The 14,331-nt window shown below is 41.3% G+C and overlaps 2 protein-coding genes across 2 annotated transcripts in view; one reads left to right on the plus strand and one right to left on the minus strand.

Moving 5' to 3' along the window:
* The first annotated feature begins 670 nt into the window (after positions 1-670).
* Positions 671-13,558, plus strand: LOC139268446 (protein SPO16 homolog). The gene is made up of 5 exons (XM_070886602.1): positions 671-716; positions 4,053-4,146; positions 9,312-9,483; positions 11,307-11,385; positions 11,713-13,558. Exons 1-5 carry the CDS (start codon positions 675-677, stop codon positions 11,830-11,832), a joined length of 507 nt encoding a protein of 168 aa, XP_070742703.1. The 5' UTR covers positions 671-674; the 3' UTR covers positions 11,833-13,558.
* Positions 13,559-13,892: 334 nt separating this feature from the next.
* Positions 13,893-14,331, minus strand: part of glmna (glomulin, FKBP associated protein a) — a 39,971-nt gene continuing 39,532 nt past the window's right edge. The window contains exon 18 of the mRNA XM_070886601.1: positions 13,893-14,271. Within this exon, the coding sequence (XP_070742702.1) occupies positions 14,146-14,271 (126 nt within the window). The 3' untranslated portion in view covers positions 13,893-14,145. The remainder of the gene's footprint in view (positions 14,272-14,331) is intronic.

Here is a 14,331-nt window from a genome sequence, read left to right on the forward strand (position 1 = left end):
ACTTGTGCCATACCATCTCAATTTGGCCCATCGTCCCTTTTGTGTCTCAAATCTCTCCTGCCTATCACAGACCTTCCCTTTTGTTCTTTCTTCCACTCCCCCTTTCAGTGCCCCTGCACTTCCTTGAGAATTAGTTACATCGCGAACTTTTGCTAGTTCTGACAAAGGGTCACAGACCAGAAACGGTGGCTGTGTTTCTCTCCGCAGCCATGCCCGCTGAGATTGACAGCATTTTCTTTTTTTATTTCAGGTTCCAGCACCTGCAGTATTTTGCTTTTGTATTAGAAAAGCAAGCAGCTGTTAGCTTTTGCATTATATTAATGGGAAATGAAAACGAACAAGCTTATAAAGTGCAAGTAACGTGCCCTATATTGCAATGAACATTAGCATAAACAATAGTCGTAACATATTTTAATTTGAGTGAAAAGTCTGAAATGTAACTTCTGTTATTTACTCTGAGCATTACAGTTTTAATTGCTTTCAGTTAAACACGTGCATAAAAGGGATGGCCACTTACTTTTTAATTAAATAATAAAACACCGATCCATGAAAGAGCAAGGGCATCCTCCCAGCGCCATGACGTCAACGGACCCAGAACGGCAGCAATTAAAAAGCGCGCGCGTTCCGTGACGTCAGAGAAGGAGCGCGCCGTGACGTTGCAGACGGCGGGTGTCATGGCGACGCGTGGGGCGGTGATCGTCAGCAGCGCGCTGCAGGTGGGCGGCGCCGGCGCTGGCGCTGGCGGAGAGCTCGCCGGCTGAGGGGCCGAGGGCTGGGGCCTGGGACTGGGGCCGAGTGCAGGGAGTACCGGGGGCCAGGCAGGTGCTCCCATTATGGTTCTCGTTGCTGCATGCCAGTTCCCGCTGTTTTACAGGGAGCTTCAGTATTACTGCTAAAAAAAAATCTAAGCGGCATTTGTCTTGTGTGAGGGAGCTGTGTTACCTTGCCGATGGGTGCCGGGGTCCTGGTGCTGCAGATTCGCCAGCAATTTTTTTAAATTTCAAAATATACTTTATTCATATAAAAATTTGCACAATACATTGGAAAGCAGTTCAGTGCATTTGGATGCGGTCAGCAATTACATACAATATATTTATTTGGATGCTGACGGCAGTTCCGTTCAATACATTTCTTTACTTTACATTTCAAGGTACGGTTCAGTACAATCCAGATTCGCCAGCAATGGAGGCAGTGCGCGCATCAGAACAATGGTGGGCAATGACCTCACTTAAATTATTTTTTTAAATTTCAAAATATACTTTATTCATATAAAAATTTGCACAATACATTAGAAAGCAGTTCAGTACATTTGGATGCAGTCAACAATTCCATACATTACATTTGGATGCTGACCGCAGCAGTTCCGTTCAATACATTTATTTACTTTACATTTCGAGGTACAATTCATACAATGCAGGATATATTGTGGTACGTTCATCAAGTTACATTACATGTGTCACCATATGGTACACAGTGAGGGTACAGTTACATTTCTTTCCTTCATGCATTACGCAACAGAACTTGCATTATAGAAACATAGAAACATAGAAAATAGGTGCAGGAGTAGGCCATTCGGCCCTTCTAGCCTGCACCACCATTCAATGAGTTCATGGCTGAACATTCAACTTCAGTACCCCATTCCTGCTTTCTCGCCATACCCCTTGATCCCCCTAGTAGTAAGGACCTCATCTAACTCCTTTTTGAATATATTTAGTGAATTGGCCTCAACAACTTTCTGTGGTAGAGAATTCCACAGGTTCACCACTCTCTGGGTGAAGAAGTTCCTCCGCATCTCGGTCCTAAATGGCTTACCCCTTATCCTTAGACTGTGACCTCTGGTTCTGGACTTCCCCAACATTGGGAACATTCTTCCTGCATCTAACCTGTCTAACCCCGTCAGAATTTTAAATGTTTCTATGAGGTCCCCTCTCATTCTTCTGAACTCCAGTGAATACAAGCCCAGTTGATCCAGTCTTTCTTGATAGGTCAGTCCCGCCATCCCGGGAATCAGTCTGGTGAACCTTCGCTGCACTCCCTCAATAGCAAGAATGTCCTTCCTCAGGTTAGGAGACCAAAACTGTACACAATACTCCAGGTGTGGCCTCACCAATGCCCTGTACAACTGTAGTAACACCTCCCTGCCCCTGTACTCAAATCCCCTTGCTATGAAGGCCAACATGCCATTTGCTTTCTTAACCGCCTGCTGCACCTGCATGCCAACCTTCAATGACTGATGTACCATGACACCCAGGTCTCTTTGCACCTCCCCTTTTTCTAATCTGTCACCATTCAGATAATAGTCTGTCTCTCTGTTTTTACCACCAAAGTGGATAACCTCACATTTATCCACATTATACTTCATCTGCCATGCATTTGCCCACTCACCTAACCTATCCAAGTCGCTCTGCAGCCTCACAGCATTCTCCTCGCAGCTCACACTGCCACCCAACTTAGTGTCATCCGCAAATTTGGAGATACTACATTTAATCCCCTCATCTAAATCATTAATGTACAGTGTAAACAGCTGGGGCCCCAGCACAGAACCTTGCGGTACCCCACTAGTCACTGTCTGCCATTCTGAAAAGTACCCATTTACTCCTACTCTTTGCTTCCTTTCTGACAACCAGTTCTCAATCCATGTCAGTACACTACCCCCAATCCCATGTGCTCTAACTTTGCACATCAATCTCTTGTGTGGGAACCTTGTCGAACGCCTTCTGAAAGTCCAAATATACCACATCAACTGGATCTCCCTTGTCCACTCTACTGGAAACATCCTCAAAAAATTCCAGAAGATTTGTCAAGCATGATTTCCCTTTCACAAATCCATGCTGACTTGGACCTATCATGTCACCTCTTTCCAAATGACATCCTTAATAATTGATTCCATCATTTTACCCACTACCGATGTCAGGCTGACCGGTCTATAATTCCCTGTTTTCTCTCTCCCTCCTTTTTTAAAAAGTGGGGTTACATTGGCTACCCTCCACTCCATAGGCACTACATAGCTGTTTGCAGATCATGGTGCTCTATGTATACAGAAAGTTTACAAGTACAGCCCGAGGGGAGTTTTATACTGATTCCAGTCCCTGGGTTTATCGTGGCGGAAGGACTTTAAACTGTGGCTCATTGCATTGCCATACCAGGGGAGGTCGTCCACAGCTCTATAAAACTGGCTCATTAAGCACACTCTTTTGAGTATGCACATCAAACAAAAACTGAGTTATCTTATTTACTGAGGGTGTTGGGTTGCGCATCTTTTTCTGGACGTAAACTTCAATGTAAAACTTAAAGTAGGTTTTCTGCCTTTAGGTTACGTCTTTACAGGTTCAGTTTTTGTCAGCAACACCCTTTGTTTAAATAACTTGATAATTTCCATAAGTAGACTGAGGTACTGTGCTCTGTGTCCTTATTTGCTTGCCATGTTTGCATTCCCATAAGACAGGTCTAACAATCTCAATCATGCTCAATAGGATGCCCACTATATCTGTTAATTCAGATGAAGAAAAATATTACAATATTAGACCACTTTATACAGGCTAATCTGTTTTAAGATTCTTTTACAAACAAAATGATACACAAACAAAATTGCATAGTGAAAATATCTGCTAGTACAGTACAGGTACTTATGTGAGAGAATTGGAATTAGTCTACAAGGCAAAGCTACCTTTTTCAGTTTCCTGAAATGTAATGGATGTTTTGGATGAACAAACTGACCCATCTTACTCCTTTCCACTTGGTTTACAATATTGAAATGTATTTTTCAACATAAGATGGAATTCAGTAAATTTAATAGAGGTCTTCACAACAATGTATTTTTGCTGGATTTAGTCATGTAGTTTTCTGCACACTTTTAGTTAATTGCGTAACGCTAACCAAATTATTTGTACAGATGTCTGAAATTATTTTGTACTTTCTTATAACAGCAAACTTAAAAAATATTGTTAATGTTTAAATTTGGAATATTCATTCACATTTAATTATTCAATGAGCAACTATTTTGTTCATTCTCACCAGTAAATTCAGTATTTTGCTTTTCACTTTTTTTCCAGCATCATGAAGCTATTTCGTCTTTGTCCAGTCAGCACCAGCGAATTAGGTTCTCTGACTCAGTGATAACTGGATCAATCATTTTCCCACTTTCTGGTACAATTAATTAAACTAGTAGTTTATGGTACAATAATTCTGGTTCTACAACAAATATGCTTGCAACTCCTATTAAAAAATACAATATCCACATTCCATTGTGATGTAATATTCATTACATGGTGTGATAGTGTTATATATGTAAACTTGTATATACTTCGTATAGCCACCAGAGGGCTCATCCCCTGGAGTCCCATAATCCCTTGGGAGCATAGGTATGTAGGAGACCTCACAGGTTGGAGAGGCACTCTAGAGACCTGCAATAAAAGATTACGGTCACACTTCATTTTGAGCTCACAGTATCCAGTCAGACTCTTTACTCATACATAACAGATAGTCTCACAACTAGAACTAGTTTTTCCCTATCCCTGTGATTTTGCCATATTCATCCACTTTACAACGATGTGCAGCTTCCTGCAATTAATTGAAATGGCAAGAGTGTCTTTAATTCCCCTTATGATGTAAGCTCATTCTCTTTACTGTATTCCATACTATTGGTTGTAAATTTTAATACCTAATGCAGGTGGATAAAAATTGCATTTTTTAATTTCCTGATCAAAGCTATCAATTATTGGCTATATCTGATATTCAAAATAATGTACAAGTGCAAAATAAAATATCTGTAAATAAAAGATTATTGGAGCTGAGCAGGAAGACTTTAATAAACTTGCAGAATGGGTGTGTATTTGGCAAATGAATTTCAATATAGATAAGTGTGAAGTGGTGCATTTTGGAAGGAAGAATAATGGGGCCACATACTGCTTAGATAATAAGAGTCAGAATGGAATAGAGGAGGAAAGGGACCTAGGCATGCAGATTCACAAATCACAAAAACTAGCAACGCAGATGAATAAGGCCTTAAAAAAGCAAACCCAGCAATGGGGTTCATTTCTAGAGTGATAAAATTGAAAAGCAAAAGCTTGCTTAGACCACAATTGGGGTACTGTGCACAGCTCCCGTCTCCATATTATAAAAAGGAGACAGAGGCATTGGGGAAGGTGCAAAAAGGATTCACGATGATATCAGAACATGAGAGGACATGCTTATCAAGAAAGGCTGAACAGGCTGGGACTCTTCTCTGGAAAAGAGAAGGCTGAGGGGTGACCTGACCTACATAAGATTACATATGATATACGGCACAGAAAGAAACAAGCCATTTGGCCCAACCAGTCCATGCTGGCATTTATGCTCCACTAGAGCCTCCTCCCATCTTTCCTCATCTAAATTTATCAGCATAACCCTCTATTCCCTTCTCCCTCATATGGTTGTGTAGCCTCCCCTTAAATGCATCTAAACTATTCGCTTCAACCACTCCCTGTGGTTGCGAGTTCCACATTCTCACCACTCTTTGGGTAAAGAATTTTCTTCTGAATTCCCTTTTGGATTTTTTGGTGACTATCTTATATTGATGGCCTCTAGTTATGCTTGTCCCCACAAGTGGAAATATTCTCTCTCTATCCACTTTATCAAAATCTTTCATAATTTTAAAGACCTCTAATAAGTTGCCGCTAGCCTTTTTTCAAAAGAAAAGAGAGCCAGTCTGTTCATCTTTTCCTGATATGTATACCCTCGCATTTCTGGTATCATCCTTGTAAATCTTCTCTGCGCCCTCTCAGTGCCTTTGTATCCTTTTTATAATATGGTGATCAGAACTGTACGCAGTACAGTGGTCGAACCAAGGTTCGATACAGGTTAAGCATAACTTTACTATTTTTCAATTCTATACCTCTAGAAATAAACCTTGATAACCTGTGTCGCAACTTTTAGCGATTTGTGTATTTGTACTCAGAGATCCTTTTGTTCCTCTACCCTAGCTAGACTCTCACCCTCCAAGTAATAAGTGACCTCCCTAATCTTCCTACCAAAATGCAATACCTCACATTTATCTGTGTTGAACTTCATTTGCCAATTATATGTCCATTCTTTAAGTTTATTAATGTCCTCCTGTAATTTGTTGCAGTCCTCCTGGGACTGAGCTGCCTCCTGGACTCTCTCTTCGTCTTCATCAGCGCTGGAGCCCGGGTGATCGACCAACTCTTCAGCGACTCGGTGAGTAAAATTTCTTTTACACGTTCGCTGAAGATGGCCTTTAGCTTTACAGCCATTGCAAGTATAATCTCTGTAACGGCACTGGTGGGCCCTGTGATTTCCTCCACAGCGCCAGCATGGGGCTGGCCGGTTGGCCCCATGTAGCGGACTCAGGGTTGCGGGACTCGGGGTAGCAGTCTTGCCTCTAAAAGGCGGCATTCGGTTCATGGTACTTGCCGGGTTAGACTCCTGGGGGTGAGTCATCATCCTCTTGGAAGCGCAGGCCGAGGCCATGAATGCCTGGCTGATGTTGATTGCCTTCTGCAGGGTGACCGTGGTGTCCGCAGAAAGCAGCCTATGGAGGAGGCCCTCTTGGTCGATTCCAATAACAAAGATGTCCCTCAGTGCTTCGAAGAGGTGGTCGCCAAAATCACATGAAGATGCACTTCGAACATTTCAGTTTGAGTCGCACTTTGTCCAGACGATGTAGAACCTCTTCCAGGTTGTTCAGATGTTCAGCGGTGTTACGATCTGTGACCAGGATGTCATCTTGGAACATGATGGTTCTAGGGACGGACTTCAGTAGACTCTCCATGTTCCTCTGAAATATGGCTGCAGCCGAGCGAATTCCGAAAGGACACCTGTTGTAGATAAACAGTCCTTTATGAGTTGATGCATGCAAGTTTCTTCGATGTCTCGACCAGCTCGTGTGTCTGACCCACTTTAGTGAACGATTTCCCCCTGGCTAGCGTTGCAAACAGGTCATCAGCCTTTGGTAACGGGTATTGATCCTGTTTCAAAACTCAGTTGATCGTAACCTTGTAGTCTCCACAAATCCTGACAGTGCCATCACTCTTCAACACAGGAACAATGGGGCTGGCCCATTTGCTAAATTTGACCGGTGATATGACCCCTTCACGCTGGAGTCTGTCCAGTTCGATTTCGACCTTCTCCCTCATCATGTGTGGAACCGCCCGAGCTTTATGATGGACAAGTTTTGCATCCGAGTCCATGTGGATCTGCTCCTTGGTTCCCGTGAAATTGCCGATGCCTGGTTCAAACAGCGAGGGGAACTTGCTCAACACTTGAGCACATGGAGTATCATCCTTAGACGACAATGTTTTGATATCGTTCCAATTCCATTTGATTTTTTCTGGCCAATTCCTGCCGAATAGCGTTGGACCATTGCCTGAAACAATCCATATCGGTAAATCATTAACCGCACCATCATACGACACCTTGACTACTGCACTGCCAATCACTGTTATGAGTTCTTTAGTATACGTACGCAACTTGCCACTGACTGGACTCAGCTTAGGCCTCACCGCCTTAGTATCCCACAGCTTGTCGAATGTCCTCTGGTTCATTATTGATTGACTCGCATCCGTGTCCAATTCCATCGGTACCAGCACACCGTTAATGATTGATGTGAAACTTATCGGTTGGCTCTTTGTTAGGAATGAATAGTCCATACACTTCCTCCTCTGGTATCTCAGATTGCATATCCGGATCTGCTCTATACTGGTCATCATCCTCCATGTGGTGTGTCGCAGCACACTTGCTCAGTTGCAGACACATGCACTGGAGATGCCCCAGTCTCTAACAGCCTTTACAAATGTACTGTTTAAGCCGACACTGATGAGGCCGATGATTGCCCCCACAACACCAACACGGTGAAATCGGATTAATTCCCGTTGGTGGACTTTGGGCAGCCACAGGTTTCACATACGTAGTCGGGTAGGCCCTGCCATACGCAGCTCTGCCAAACGATGATACAATCTTGTTTACAGTACTTGCCGAGTTCCGATTTTTCAATGATACCTGCTTTTAAGTTTTTGTCCGTCGTCATGCATGCCTAGGCGATCGTGATGGCCTTGCTCAAATCCAGCGTCTCCGCCGCCAGTAGCTTATGCAGGATCACCTCGTGGTTGTTGCTGATTACAAAGTTGTCCCACAGCATGTCTCCCAACGGGTTTTTGAACTTACACAGTCCAGCTAGACGTCTTAGATCGACAACAAATTCCGACACATCCTGTTCCTCAGAACGAACGTGCTTGTAGAATCGATAGTGAGATGATGCCTTCTTTTGGTTTGAGATGGTCACATACCAGAGCACACAATTCCTCATAGTCCTTGTCCGTTGGACTTGCAGGCGAGAGGAGATTCTGAGTCCATAGATTTTCGGACCGCAAACCGTGAGGAAGACCGCCCTGCGCCTAAATGAGTCAGTGGGTTCCTCCATTTTGTTGGCCACGAAATACTGGTCCAGGCGAGCTACAAAATCTGCCCAGTCCTCTCCCTCCACGAATCTCTCCAGAATTCCAAATGTTCTAATTTTTGCATGCAAAGGTTCTTAAGTTACCTCGTCGCCAAATGTTATATATGTAATAACTCAATACTGTAAACTAACACACGTACAAACCTGGCTCTGCTTTATTAGGGCCCCAAAGTGATTACATTACATGATGGCTTGCCTTTTATACCCGAGCCGCACACACGTGCTTACAGCCCAATGACCTCCAACAGTGGCGCCACCTGGTGGTTAGTAAGCCCAAGCATACATACATGACACATTCCTAGCAGTTTCTGCCTCAACCACTAATCCTGGAAGTTAATTCTACAGCCTCATAACACGTGTTGCTAGACAAACATTCCTGTCTTTGTGGAACACAAGATTGCAACGGATGCTGCGTATGTTTATGGGAAGCAACTAAAAAGGGCAGTCTTACTAGTCACTCTCTTCCCTATCCACTTCTATAATTTGTAAAGTCCTCTTGGACATTCTTTCATGTGGCAAGCGCTATTTAAGTACAACTGTTACGGAAGACATGTTTATTGTTGCTGAAATCAAATAAGGACAGCCACCCTTCCGATTTTCAGGGTTGACTACCAAATACAAAATAAATATTTAGAATCATTCTACTTTTATATTACTCAGCTGATGTTACTTCTGTTTAACCAGAAAAATAGAAATTCAGGCAAATAGTCCACCAAGCATCGTTCAATTATTTTTCTTCACAATTATTTACTAGGTTCATAATAAATCATGGAAAATGTTTTGCAAGACAATTTTTTTCCATTTTTGAAAACATTGGAGGTTTTGTGTTATTAATGAACTATATTTGTAATTTTCTCAGGTGTTGCCTTTATTATAGTGGAGATTCAAGATTTCTACGACAATTCTGCAGAAACAAAGCTGATCGAGCGGATTGAGCAGTTTGTCCGTATTCATCGAAACAGTTTGCTGCTTTTGGTTGCAGCCCTCTATGGCCCCAAAGAATGGGAAATACTATTTAAAATTCAGCAAAGGTACTTGATGTGGAATTGAGCGGTCATATTTTTAAAATTGTACTATTTACATAGTTATTCAAAACCTAGTGAATTTTTCTGTAGACCGAGTAAGATGTTCCAGCAAAAAACTTATTTTGAACAATTATTGCTGTTATTAAGGATTCATAGTTTCACCATTAATTTAAATCCAAAAGCTTTGTAGACAGCAGCATAGTGCTCTGAAGCTATTTGATTTTCAGAAAACCTTATAGAACAAGAGTAATGCAATAAATTGCAAAAATTAAAAGGTTTCAGACAACTGAAAGAGAAAACTGTTAGTCTACAGGATGTAGATCATTGCCATATGCTGTAACCAAGATATTAAGTTTTTGATTTTTTTTTTCCTTTATACTATTCCGAGTCTCCATGTACCATACCGTCTCTCCCCTCCCAGCGCCCCAGGTGAGACGATGATTGCACAGCAAAACCTTAAGTAGTGTGGCCCTTTTTGAGTAACTGACAGGCATTCGGTGTATAGTGAACTGAAATATAGTGAACTCAGCACATCTGACATTGCGAGTTTGGTGTGTACATGGCTACTGTGGTAGATTTTCACCTGTAGCCCAAGCTTGAGCATCAACTGGAAAGAGCACAGAAAGGAAAATCTGATGGTGGGGGGTGGAACATACATAAGAACATAAGAATTAGGAACAGGAGTAGGCCATCTAGCCCCTCGAGCCTGCTCCGCCATTCAAAAAGATCATGGCTGATCTGGCCGTGGACTCAGCTCCACTTACCCGCCCGCTCCCCATAACCCTTAATTCCCTTATTGGTTAAAAATCTATCTATCTGTGATTTGAATACATTCAATGAGCTAGCCTCAACGGCTTCCCTGGGCAGAGAATTCCACAGATTCACAACCCTCTGGGAGAAGAAATTCCTTCTCAACTCGGTTTTAAATTGGCTCCCCCGTATTTTGAGGCTGTGCCCCCCTAGTTCTAGTCTCCCCGACCAGTGGAAACAACCTCTCTGCCTCTATCTTGTCTATCCCTTTCATTATTTTAAATGTTTCTATAAGATCACCCCTCATCCTTCTGAACTCCAACGAGTAAAAACCCAGTCTACTCAATCTATCATCATAAGGTAACCCCCTCATCTCCGGAATCAGCCTAGTGAATCGTCTCTGTACCCACTCCAAAGCTAGTATATCCTTCCTTAAGTAAGGTGACCAAAACTGCACACAGTACTCCAGGTGCGGCCTCACCAATACCCTGTACAGTTGCAGCAGGACCTCCCTGCTTATGTACTCCATCCCTCTCGCAATGAAGGCCAACATTCCATTTGCCTTCCTGGAGATTACTTTTGAAGTGCAGTCACTATTATGTAGGCATAACCAATTTGCACACAAGTGCCTGCAAACAGTAAATGAAAGACCAACCAGATAATTTGTTTTTGGTTGTATTGTTTGCGGGAAGAAGTTTGACCAAGGTGAATCTCTGCTCTTCCATTAGTATCATGTGATCTTTTATATTCACTTGATCAGGCAGGACCTTTGTTTAACATCTCAACTAAAAGAAACTTTTCCAATTATGCAGTAATTCCACATTACTACACTGAAGTGTCAGCCTAGATGGGGTCAAGTCTGTAATGGGACTGAGTGAGCTACCAATCGAACCAAGCTGACACTGTTATAGTACTGTACTGCTCAAGAGTAAAAGGCTAGTTCAGAAGAACAACTTGTTCAAGAAATTAATACAAAAAATAACTTGTTGCTGCAAGTAATCTAACTTTGCATTCTATCTCCTTTGTTTCACAATGCTGACATCGAGGCAATCATAATTAGGTGGGTTTTTTTGTTGCAGATTTCTAGGTAATAATCTGAGAATCATACCTGCACACAATGCTAGTGATATGGTCAAGAGTATGCTCACGATAGCAAAGGTAAGTATACTTTTTAACATCTAAGATTTCACAAAACATTTGAGTATTGTATGTTGATGATCTTACATATGAACTAATAAGGCAGCTATGGTACAGTACTTTTACTCAGGAATGTAGTTATTCGTACATTAATTTAGTAACATTAACAGAGTTTTAATTTCTATAAATATCTGCTAAATATTTACTGATGAGAACATCTACAGTAATGTTGGTCATGTTACATAAACCGGCACGGACTCAATGGGCTGAATGGCCTCCTCCTGTGTCATAATTTTTCTATGATTCTATGAAATGGTCAGTTGATTCAAATACTTATTTCTTATGAAGGTTACATCTAAACCACACGTGGACAGTGTTCGTGATCGCATTGCCATGATCCGAGCTCAGATTATAGAACGTAGTCCTGTCTGGGAGATGCTTCACAAGCAGCGACTAAATGATGCATAAAGTGAACAGCTATGAAGAAGGTGTTATTGGTGCATAATGCTTTGCGTTCTATAAAACTATTTCCAGTGAAATAACTTTTGTTGATTTCATAAATATGTTTGTGACTAACATGCTCATTTGTTAAAGGTGGAAATTAAATTTACTTGTAGAAATTTTTAAATACTAAATCTCAAATACTGCTTCTTTTTGTGGTTCAAAATACTCTTCCACCAGGTGAAACATCCATTTAAAAACTAAGTACACAGGTGATAATTTTCTCATTTATTTACAATGTAGAACCTAACAACTTGTTAACCATATTTGTAACAGTGTAACTTTCAATGGATATAGATTCATTTGTCATTTATCTTCATCCAGCACTAACCAAGGTACAGTATGTGGACAAACTGGTCATTGACCTGTATATAGGAGTATCCAAGCTACAATATTTAAAAATTGAAAATATGTGTGGTAGTACTGAAAAACCACTATGCTGTACCATAGCAGTGGAGGAATGCAAGTTCAATTCCCCCCGGACTCACGAGGAGTATAAATGCCAGCACAGACTAGTTGGGACGAATTGCCTGTTTCTGTGCTGTATAATCTACGTATTAAGTTTCAGAAGCAAGCTGGTGCTGTATGTTCCCTGATGGACGAGGTGGCACTGGTAAGGACACAGAGCGAACCATCTCCATCACCAGGTGCGAGAAAGGGAAAGTAAATTACATTCATAAATCCAAATGAACAACAATGTGGTTATGTTCGCCAGCACAGTAGTGTACCAAAGCATAGTATGATAGATGCATGTAATTGAAACGGAAAATTCTGGATAGGTCAACTAAAAGACACAGATAAACAAGTTCAAGTTTGAAAAAGAATCCTCTCTCTAATCAGATCCTGTTCAACCTAGTGTACATTTTTTATTTTTTGATCTCAGCCTTCCAGCTTTCACTGCCTTTTGTTTTATTTCTACTATGGTCAGAGACATGTTTTTTTCTGTTCATTATTTCCTTGCCAACAAGTTACCAATTTTAGGTCAGAGGAAAGAGCTCACATCCCTCACCAATGCTGCAGGCAGCTCAAGGATGCACCGATGAATGTGACAAAACTACAGCTAAGAAGCGAGAAGATGATGAGACCAGTTCACACCAGAAATTTTTCCCATAAGTGAACTTTTGGTTGAGATATTAGGGAGGAGAAACTTTCCCATAAGAAAACAAGAAAAGAAACCCTGGGGCACTCTTCCACGTCATCTCGTTATCAGATCAAACAACAGCTAATGATCTACAGTGTGGCAGCTGGGCAGAGGTAAAGATAGCACTCCATCTTTTAAAAAATATATATTTATTCCTCCCATTTCCAACTGGGTTTCCAGGTGCAAGCTTAAAAGGGATGGGAAAGCGGCTGTGGAATCAGTTCCAAAGCCATTCTTCAGTGTTGCTTTAGAAGGTGTAAAGTAAATTTTTTTCTTCTCCGATTCAAATTCTTTGGCTTCTACTCAGAACTTCACCACACCGTGGCAACGATCAGGAATTCAGCGTTGTAGAATATTACTGGCACAAATCCCTAGCCCATCACTACATAACCAACACACTACAGAAGCATTAGTTTACCTGGTATATGAACAACTAGGTGTTTAGTAGTAAGGTTCTAATGAACTGAAGGCCTGATGTTACTTTGTGTATTCTGTATAAAATATGAATTACCAAAACTTTATTAACTGGTGAATTAAACTGCAATGTTGGAATCATGTAATGACTGAGTGATGTTCTCAGGGAGTTCTACTAGTTTGATGATTCAGTTACCTATAACATTGCTGAGTTTTATTTCAGTTACAGAATATATATTTTCTTAGTGTAGTTTGAAGTAAATTCAACTGGATGATAGGAAAGATATTTTTCTCTCCTGTCTCTACCACTTTGGTCGGGTAGCACCACATGGCATACCTACCAAAAATTATTTTTAAAAAGTTCAGCGTGGCTCTTTTGTTCACCACCACAGTGTTACCACTGATTCTTAACTACCCGCAAGTGTGTGCTGCTTCAATTAGAAACTTAAACAATAACACAGTGAGGCTGGAGTTCTTTTAAAATCTTAAGTAAATCTGTATTCAGATGATACATCACCACCTCTTCCGGGTGGTCTCACTACAGAGGTTCAGTACAACTGGTGCCATATGAAGAAAATATTTGAAAGTATCCTGCAGAAAGACTGATTTGAACAAGTAGAATTAAACAATCATGTACAAAGTGAATCTCTCCAGTAAATACAGTACAGGTTGGACTAAAAGGTCAGAAATTATATTTACATAATTCTCACACTGTTCCCTCAAAATTACAAAGCTCCATTGGCAGCATTTTTATCCTCTGCTCTGGATTTCATTTTTGGCTCAATCAGCTCCTCTATTCGTGCCTGTACACTTTCCATTACGTCAAACGTGTAGATAGCCGACTGCAGAACCTGAAATGATGGCAGTTAACAGGGATGAAATAACACAATATTATGGTTTAATGGGAGTAT

The sequence above is a fragment of the Pristiophorus japonicus genome, chromosome 8 (genome assembly GCF_044704955.1).
Source record: "Pristiophorus japonicus isolate sPriJap1 chromosome 8, sPriJap1.hap1, whole genome shotgun sequence".
Taxonomy (NCBI): Eukaryota; Metazoa; Chordata; class Chondrichthyes; family Pristiophoridae; genus Pristiophorus; species Pristiophorus japonicus.